Source organism: Sinocyclocheilus rhinocerous, unplaced genomic scaffold, assembly GCF_001515625.1.
Source record: "Sinocyclocheilus rhinocerous isolate Xijiao unplaced genomic scaffold, SAMN03320098_v1.1 scaffold75, whole genome shotgun sequence".
NCBI classification, from domain to species: Eukaryota; Metazoa; Chordata; class Actinopteri; order Cypriniformes; family Cyprinidae; genus Sinocyclocheilus; species Sinocyclocheilus rhinocerous.
Window position 1 is genome coordinate 854,932 of NW_015632455.1, and position 10,315 is coordinate 865,246.

The 10,315-nt window shown below is 40.2% G+C and overlaps 1 protein-coding gene across 1 annotated transcript; it reads right to left on the bottom strand.

The window, feature by feature from the left end:
- Positions 1-2,019: 2,019 nt before the first annotated feature.
- Positions 2,020-9,477, bottom strand: LOC107742321 (splicing factor 1-like; the record flags this gene model as incomplete). The annotated part of the gene is made up of 11 exons (XM_016555242.1): positions 2,020-2,810; positions 2,895-3,059; positions 3,302-3,515; positions 4,093-4,279; positions 4,407-4,514; positions 4,607-4,722; positions 4,873-5,056; positions 5,158-5,247; positions 5,351-5,503; positions 7,446-7,521; positions 9,312-9,477. Coding segments are annotated over 11 exons (1,782 nt in total), but the record flags the coding sequence as incomplete, so codon positions are not given.
- Positions 9,478-10,315: the final 838 nt, after the last annotated feature.

Below are 10,315 nucleotides of genomic sequence, written 5' to 3' on the forward strand. Positions count from 1 at the left end.
CATCTCCATAAAGCTTGTCAGCAGATGGAAGCATAAAGTGCTCCAAAATCTCCTGGTAGATGGCTGCATTGACTTTGGACTTGATAAAACACAATGGACCAACACCAGCAGACGTCACGGCACCCCAAATCATCACAGCAGCTTGGATTCTGTGCCTCTCCAGTCTTCCTCCAGACTCCAGACCTTGATTTCCAAATGAAATGCAAAATTTACTTTCATCTGAAAAGAGGACTTTGGACCACTGAGCAACAGTCCAGTTCTTTTTCTCCTTAGCCCAGATAAGATGCTTCCGATGTTGTTTCTGTTTCAGAAGTGGCTTGGTATTCCTTTTCCTGAAGAAGTCTGAGCGTGGTGCCTCTTGATGCACTGACTCCAGCTTCAGTCCACTCCTTGTGAAGGTCTCCCAAGTGTTTGAATCAGCATTGCTTGACAGTATTCTCAAGCTTGCAGTCATCCCTGTTGCTTGTGCACCATTTCCTACCCAATTTCTTCCTTCCAGTCAACTTTGCATTTAATATGCTTTGATACAGCACTCTGTGAACAGCCACCTCTTTCAGTAATTACCTTCTGTGACTTACCCTCTTTGTGGAGGGTGTCAATGGCTACGTTTACATGCAACTAAATAATCCATTTATAATCGGATTGACGGCTCAATCGGACTGAAAAACCTTCATGTAAACACCTTAATCGATCCGATTGAGCTCGATCGGAATGAAATTTCGATCGGATTGAAGGGGGTGGTTTATTCCTTTTCTAATACGAGAGTGCATGTAAACACTCGATCGGATTGTACCCCGAAACTGAAAGAACTGCGCATGTGCAATGACGCAGAAATAGCGTAATGACGTATGACGCCAAGTCAGCAGTCTTCCCCATTATTGTGGTTTCAAAGAACAAGAAATAACCAGGAATTTATACTGTAGGGATGGTCATTTAATGAAACTCAAATGTAAATATTCTAATATTTTGAGACACTGGATTTTTGATTTTCATGAGCTGTAAGCTCTAATCATCACAATTAAAACAAAAAAAACTTTTTAAATGTTTTACTTTACATGTAATGAATCTAGAATATATTAAAGTTTCACTTTTTGAAATAGGTTACAAAAAAGAACTTTTTCCACGATATTCAAATTTTTGGAGATGCACCTGTATATGCATTACAACGCAGAATTTGAGCATTTTGAATAAATTTGAACAGCAATAAACTCCTGCAATGAACCAATTTGATGTCAATGTCCATCAAAAACCAAATTACTAGCTTACAATGTTCCCAGAGGAACCTTCTATGAGCTACCATGTAACTTGAGGTTCTTGTTATTGTGGCCTCATATTAGCTTGTTCAGCTGCAATACACATTCTCAGACTGTACTTTTATCTTATATACTCTGTGCACAACAAGAATATCAATTTTGTCAAAGTAAATCGGAGCAACAGCCACTTCATATTAAGTTAAAGCACCCATTCTTTTGTTTTGCAGTATGACAACGAACTTGTGTTTTTAAGCACTAGGTGTTAAGCACAAAGAAAACACCACATATACAACTAGTAAAAACCAAGGCAACTACCTGGGAAAAAGAAAGATGGGGAAGAAGACCGCAAACATTCTTGCTGTGGTGACCAGGGAAACAGGCTCTAAATCCAGAAGAGAATAGTGAAAACTGCATACATAACTTAATCTTTGAATCAAAAACCAAATTGCTTCTATTTGAAAGGTTTAACAGCATATTTTGGAAGGGAAAAAACCCTCACCATCAACCAGTGAATCTGAGTTAAGACTTGATGCTGGTATAACAAATGTGAGAGATGACAACTCAACACCATGCCAACGTTTATTTAGTTGAATGCTTCATTACAAAAATATTGAAATACATTTGGTGGAAGGCAATTAATGAAAAGTTATTTTAAATAAAAACAATTTTGGGAGGGATGGGATACAAGGTGAGCACAAATTATACTGACCACCTAATAGTGTAAGCCAATCATCTACAACATCTTGAAGACATAAATGTCTTTATGTACTATGCAGCAACAAATGCACAGCTGGTTAAGAGTGTAAATGGTTGTTTATACACCTGTTGGAATGTTGCTAACTGAATCTTAAGCAGAAGTCACTTTTACTCACTGGAGGGTTAAAAAAAACAAAAAACCATGAAAGCAGGCTGGCAGAAACAAAAACAAAACACACATTCCCTGCACATCAACATTTTGAACAAATATTCAACCAACAGATCAAATACTACAGTTAAAAATCATTACAATTGAAGCAAATTTACAAATTAACCACAATCTCGGTCTCTCTCACTAGCTCGATTTCTGTGTCCAAGCATGGGAAACAAATCTGAACCGAGGCCAATCAAAAGAAAAATAAACCTTTAGCAACTAATCACATCAAGCTGTTAAATGAACAGAACTAGGTACAGTTCTGTGATGTATATTTTAGGCATTACTGCATGGTCACAGGGCCATAGAGACTAAACGGAGCCTTTAACTCTGGGGCGGAGGCGGTGGAGGCGCAGGGGGCATCCCGTAAGGTGGCATTCCGGGAATCCCCATCATGGTCACAAAGTTAGGGTCCATGGGTGGGGGTGGGGGAGGAGGTGCGTACATCATGCCTGCTGAGCCAGGTGGAGGGGGCGGTGGAGGAGGTGGCGCACCAGGAGGAAGTGGGGGTTGGACCCCAGGTGGAGGCGGCACCATAGAGGGGGTGCCCATGGGCAGAGGGGGCTGAGTGGCTGAGGTGGCCGTATGCTGAGGCTGTTGCCAGGGTGGCAGATTTCCAGTGGCAGGGGTGGATGTGGTGGTTGTATCTGGAAAAACAAAAAAACAAGTCAGTCTGAGGCAAAGGAAACCCTTTAAATGGCATCAACTGTATACTACTGTAATACACTTACTCTGTTGCCAAGGCAGTGGAGCGCTGGTTGCCATGCTGCTGGTGGGTGGTAGGGGAGGGGCCTGCTGTTGCCAAGGTGGCAGAGGTCCTGAGGGTGGAGGTGGTGGTTGGTTGTTGGGGGGAGGTGGAGGCGGGGGCATCATACCCATGGGTGGCGGCAATAAACCTGATCACCAGACAAGAGAAGGAAACAGTTTTAGCTTTCTGGAACACTGAGTATCCAAGTATGACAGCATTGCATATTTTAATATTCCAAAATAAAAATGCAAGTCTGGATTTTTATGGGAAATGTTCCCAATATAAATGGAAAATATCAAGTTATGTACCTCTATCCTTCCAGAGATGTTATTTGCTCCATTAAGAAGAAATTATAGAACTGAAATCCTGAACATCACAGGTTGTACTCACCCATGGGGTGTCCGGGTGGTGCTGGGCCTTGGCTCATTGGAGGAGGTGGCGGCTGCATCCAGGGTGGAGGCATTCCATTGGGGTTTGGCGGCATAGGAGGGCCACCCATGCTTGGCATTGGTGGAGGGAAGTTGTGAGGGCCACCAGGACCCTGGTGCATGCCATGGAAATTCCTGTTATCAGTAGGGCCTGAATTCATCCAAGGAGGACGATTCTGAAAGGTGTTTGAGAGAGGTTGAGATCTTGGGTTTCTGTTTTTCAAACGCTAGTAAAGCTTTTATTCAAGTAAGAATGCATTAATCAATTAACAGTTAAGATGTGTACACTTCAAATAAAAGCTGCTCCTTTGAACATTCCATGCAAACAATCCTGAAAACGCATCATGGTTTTCATCATCATCGCATCATGCAAAAAAATAAAATAAAAAATACTTTTCAACACTAAGAAATGTTTCTTGATCAATAAATCAGCATATTAGCATGATTTCTGAACAATCATGTGACACTAAAGACTGGCTGCTGAAAATTCTGCTTTGCTATCATGTGAATAAATTATATAAAAAAAGTTAAATTGAGTTAAATTGTAATGACACTGCACAATATTGCGGTTTTAACTGCATTCTTAATCAAATAAACATAGCCATGGTGAGCATGAGACTTTTTTCAAAAACATTACAAAATATATATTTTTTAAAACTTTTCCCAACTCAAAATATCTGACCGGTAGTGCATGTGTGCACATTATGAAGAAACTGGCCTCCAATAAGGAAAAATGGATGTCTTTGGGCTTACTGGTGGTGGCTGGTTATTGTTGGGTCCTGCAGGACGAGGTCCACTAGGGGGAGGATTGCTGTGGCCCCCACTGGAGGCAGGGATTGGAGCCTCTCCTAGCTCTGCCATGAGAGACAAGTACTCTTTATCCATACGGGCCTTATCCTGAGCAGACTGGGGTGGTTCACCAGGTCGTTGTGCAAAGGAACTGAGGAGCAGAGAAATACCATTAAACTTACTGTGCTGTCTGAACTTTATTTGACAATAACCAGAAGGTGGTAAACTACTTGGTAGGGGAAAAAATGTCACTGCTGATCACTGGTGGCTGGGGTTACCTGGTAAACTTGCAGTCTGATGAGATGTGACCTGCTCCACCACACTTTGTACAGACAGTTGTGTTTGTGATGCTGCGAGGCTCAGTGCTCTGCCATGGGCGTAAGATTCTGAGAGGGAAAAAATGTACACATTGATAAGTATCAAACATCTTTAACATTTACTAGCCTGCTGCTCAACAAATCTGCATCTAGTCTCTCACCTGTTATCATCTTCTCTCAGAGTGCCATTGAGTCGTGCCAGCTCCCTTAGCTGCATCTTTCTCAGGTCGTTCTGGTCTTCAGGGGTCTCAATGCCCTGCTTGAGGATATTACGAATCTGTGAACAAAAAGAAAGCACTTAAGAGGCAATATAATGTTTCTTGAGTCTGACAGATATTCATTTTCATTAAACGGATTTCTGATGCAAGTATTAATTCTGAAAACCTATTTTGACTTCCAAGTACAAGAATGTCTGAAATGGACTCACCTGCTCTACAGCTTTCTTGACATTCTCCATGGTGTTAGCAGTGACCAGTGCATGAAGAGGTTCATCTTCTCCTGGAAGCATCTGTCCATCCTTACGGCCCACCTTTCCCTCCTTTACTGAGCCTTTACCACGAATCATGATCTTAGCACAGCACTCCTTCTCAATGTTTTTTAGAGTGTTTCCACTAGGGAAAAAAACAATAGACCAAAGAGAAGTTACTTTGACGTAGAGACTCAAATTGGCCAAAAGATAATAATAAATTGAGAGCTCAATCTTGCAACTCACCGTGGCCCAATCAAAAGCCCAACAAAGTTGATCTCTGGATACTCATCCTGAGGAATCATTACCTTGTCACTGACCCGAGTGGCTGGTGGTCTGAGAAAACAGAAAAACAAATAAACATTTGACAAGTAAATATCTGACGCCACAACCAGAGAGAAGGTAAAAAGCAAAGAGAGTTCATTTGTAGAAGACATACTTGTAGTCAGCAGGGGGTTTGAATTCAGGGTTCAGTCCCACCATCTCTGTAATGAGAGAATGCCTCTCTTCCTCCAGTTTCTTACGTGTCCGATATTCACGTGTATTAAGCCTCTTCCCCTCACTGTTGTAGATGGGCTCAGGAGATGGAGATCTGTGAAAAAGAACGAACAACAGAAAGATGCAGCACAAAGTCAAAATTTTAAAGCAGTACTTACACCCTCAACAGTTTAACATTCAATTGCTTGCCTACTCTTGACTGGCATTGTTTTGACTTGTTCTGTGGTCATTTAAAAAGTGCATGGGGTGCCCCAGAGTGCTCACGTTCTAATGGGAAAGACGAGAAGGGGGGGGGCTCACTACGAAAACGTATTCTACTGAATCACTGAAAAAAAGCAGAAAACACTCTACAGATCAAAAAGCTAGAAGCTTAGAATAAGAACATCGGCAGCTTCTAAAAATGACTTCAAAACTTGGCGCCAAAGAGAATTTTCAAATGTTAATAAAATGGGTCTTTATAGTCTCAATATTATGTGGGAGATGGAAAAATAGGGCCAATATCTGAGACAAACGGGGCAACCAACACACTTGAAAAGCGTCTGTTCTTGAATTCTGATCTAAACCTTCACACGTTCTCAGAGCACTCCAACTGTTACCTTCCCCTTGGACGGTGCTGAAAACCTGTTAACCTGCACAATGAGGCTCTGTGCTTGAAAAAAGTTACGAGAGGGGGAATTTGGGTTAGAGAAATAAATTTGGATTAAATATTAACCTTCAACAGCTCTCAAACAAGACAGCCACACAAGCGTGACAAGTTCATGAGAGGCAACACGAAGAGGAGAAAAGTGTGGGGGGGGGGGGATATCTCCAGCGCTGAAACCCTCCCCAGCTTTGTTTTGTGAGCTGGAAGTTGATGAGCGATCGTTCCTAAATCCTGGAGTGGATAGACCTTTGAGAAGAACCTTTTTAGAGTTGGCGGTGTAAAAACGTCGGATTAAGATTCTGCCGGAGAACCTAAGGCTGTTCAGAGAGCAAGGGGTGTGGCTACTAGAAAGACACTCTCACGTCAGAAACATGACATTTCCTGCTATGTTGGATGCTTATGAAGTCTATGAGTGGCCAAAGTGATCAGTGTTAAGGTTATGGTTATTCCAGAAAGAAAAGGTCAGAGGAGTCTCCTCCGAGCGGTCTTCCAGTGCAGAAATCTGGAATACTGTGGAAGTTCCTGAACAAAATGGTGGTAGCCCCATTATGGAAAACCATTAATGACCATCCAATTAACCAACCATTCAGATTTTAGGATTAATGATTCGATTGTTTTCGTCAACACTGCATTTTGGAGGTTAGAAAGAAGGGGCATTAAAAATGCAATGTATAATCTAATAAAATTCAAAATGCATTTAAATGGCTTAAATAGTGGCTAAACCGAAACTGCTACCTTAGACTACAACTACACTGGAATCTTTTTTTAAAAACCTATACCAGCCTTTATAATACAATTTTTTCATAGAAAATGCATGCAATAAAAAAAAAACCTAAAAGAACAGCACAGAATAAAATTACATTTACTTAAGACGATCAAGATTTCCATTGCTTATATGATTGCGCATTAGGCTTTGGTAGTTAGGTGCTATGTATTGTCAACAGTTAAACTTCACTGTCATATAATACGGTCTGCAAAACAATTAATTTCAGAGTATGTAGCATTGACTAGTTACCTGGCAGCACTAACTGAATTACATGAAAGTCTAATCTTTGATATGACAATATCCTACCATAATAGCCTTCAGTCATATCTTTGCCTCTCTGTACAGAACCGATCCAAACGCTTCTCTAAAATTCAGCTAAGCATTTCAAAAACTCGTTAGGCATGTAACAAAGCCAATTTCATAATCAAGACATTTAGTTTATTCTCTAACTAAAGAAAGGCAAAGATATGAGGTCATTTCAGAGCAAGGCATTTAGACTTTATTCATTTAACAATCACTTACCCCTACATACACATTAGTACACTTACGAACTGGCCTCACATAAAATGGCGCATTAAAAAGGTAAAGGAAATGTTACTGTTGGTGGGTTTAAATCGTTATTCCGACCTGTCCTCAGGGTTAACAGGGATTCCCAGGTCTCCTGTACGCAGTTTACGTGTCAGGTCTTCGATCTGCAGTTGGACTGGAAGAAATCAGGTTAGGAAGAAGAAAAAAAACAAGGATGGAGAGAATTGTGGTTAACAACAAAAAAAACCCCACAAAAGCAGAAACAGTACACTGTAAAACTCAACGTGACTAAAGTTAAACAATGAATAGAACACAATTACCATGGTAATTGTCAGTTCACTAAGAATCAAGGTCAACTGAAGACTTTCGATCCAAATTTTCTGAAATATCGAAATCCCACCCAGATTTCTGTAAAACACATTAATGTTTGAGCTTGAAAGCATTCTTATAAGCCCATGTAGATTTCCCCAAAATCTACAAAATTTGAAGGTTTGGCCAATTTAAGATCCAGAAAGCTGGAGGCATTTCAGTAAACAACTATTTCAGAAAAAGGGTCATTGCAACAGGCTTTCGATTTTATGCCACCAACTTCGAGAAGTGAAACTACTAAAATTCACATTTCAAGAATACATTTAAAAATATTACTTCACATACTATAGTCATTTCAAGCTAAAAAGGTGGCAAAACATGAAGGCCTGCCAAGGGAGAAAAAAAAGTTGGGTTTAAAGAAAATAAAAATCGTATTGGCTAAGTGGCTTGAGCAACTGCATCCTCAATGAGATTGAAATTAAGATATTTAGAGGATAACACCAGTCTAATTAAATGACAGGACTGTAACTTTTAGCAACACTAACAAACCTCATCAGTATTATTCATCACTCATCAAGTCACGACAGCCACTTACCAGATGATACCAATACTAATCAGTTAGAATAATAATCAGACAAACAGATCAGCCTTTAGTGGATTGTGTTTTCTTTTTCATGCAAAATACTAGATTTACTCAGGCCTCAAGCCACGCCAAAAACTGACCTGTAATCAAATAAAGTTTTGCATCACTCATGGAAGCATTTAATGGGTTTTCACATGCATTTCTCTATGACATGCTTAAGAGAATCAGACCCCACAGGTCACACGTTAAATGGTGCAGGTTGATGGTAGGTAAGAGACATGAGGTGTCAATAAAGGACTAGCTAAGGAGATGTAGGTCTAGGTCACATTATAGTTGAACAAACACTACACCACATGCCATTGCAAAACAAGTGCCTGACAGCAATGAGAAAGCAATTTACTACACACTGCTTTCAGACACTGGGGATGGAGATGACTTTCGCAATTCAATGTTGGGCCTGCAATGCTTTGCAGGCAAATTAGACTTAAGACATTTTGCATAGTAAACACGAGCAGTGATGGAGTCCTGCAGCTGGAGACAGTTCACAGCAAGCAGCAACATCAGAAAAACACTGTGGGTTCTTGCTAATGGACATCAGATGGTACGCAAACAGTGCTACTAATACCTCAGTGCTTCCTAGACAAAGAAAACGTCCTCACTTTGCACATCGATGGAGTTAGTACATTCTAGTGAACACGGGGGCAAAGTGCTGAATTTCGCTTGATTGACTTCTTTGAGAAAACCATCCCTATAAGGAGTCATTGGAGACATGCAGAGATGGCCATTTTGCACTGAGACTTTCAGATTGGTGGTTAGCAAAGAACCAAACAGTTATCCCATTAACTGGCCTAAATTATATCACCAAAGAAGTCAGACTAATGAAATTCAGCAATTACATCCTGCATGTGATGTGCAAACTGTGAGGAAATAATAAACCGACAGGTTTTGGGACCAAAAAGTGAGCTGTCAGGGTGTAGAAAGAATAACCCTCATTCACAAACACAATGTTCTGCAACTTAATAAACTATATGACTTAGACACACATTATAATAACAGTGAATTCAGATATTCACCTATATAAGCTCGCTCCTGGTCCCGAGACAGACCGGGAGGGATCACGGTGGGCATGCCTGGGATAACGGTCTTCTGATCAGGGGTCTCACTGCTCCAGCGACTCCTTTTCCGTTTCTTCTGGCCAAAATCTAACAGGGAATGGTATAAATTAGATGTGATTACATGCAAAGTTTATCGCTCTTTGTGTTTAACCCTATAAATTCTTCAATAGCCTATCATACTTGATAAAAAAATAAAAAACTCCTGGGGGAAAAAAAAAGAATTGTAAACAATTTACTGCAGTTTACTGGATAAGTAGCGGTAAGTAAAACTTAAGAATAACTTTTATATTGTTAGTAATATTTCACAGTAAACAATTACTGGACTGAAACAATTTAGGATTACTTGATTATCCATACATCTGGGCCGGTAAATAAAATGCACCTTAGTATCGATATTTTTTGCTTGAGTATCGATACTTTCGATACTCGCGTCAGTATCGGTATCGATATGCCCATCCCTATTGTAAGTGCGCTTCATCAGCAACCATTCTAAATGGTGAGGTGCATTTGTTAGGTCAAGACGAAAATGGATGGAAGCAGGAGAAAACATACCAAATATTTTTTCAGTTTAGAAAAACGAAATCGGGAAATAACCTCTGTAAACAAATTAGTAATAAACGGTGCTACTAATGAGAACCCTAAGGATGTATCTAACTTTGTATCTCAATTCTATAGTAAATTGTATAGCTCTCTTAAATAATCAACCCACTAATATAGATTTATTTCTTAGCAACTTATCTGACAATACTAATAAGATCACAGATTTCAGAAATTCATGTGATAAAGGATTAAATATTCAAGAGGTTATAGATTGCATAAACTAGGGTGACCATACGTGCCATTTTCCCAGGACGCGTCCTGGCCAGGATTTCTATATTGCCTAAAATATCTAGGTTTTGGCTTTGTTTGCGTGTGCAGACCGATCGGTGTATGACATCAAAGTACCATACAGACGGTTATGC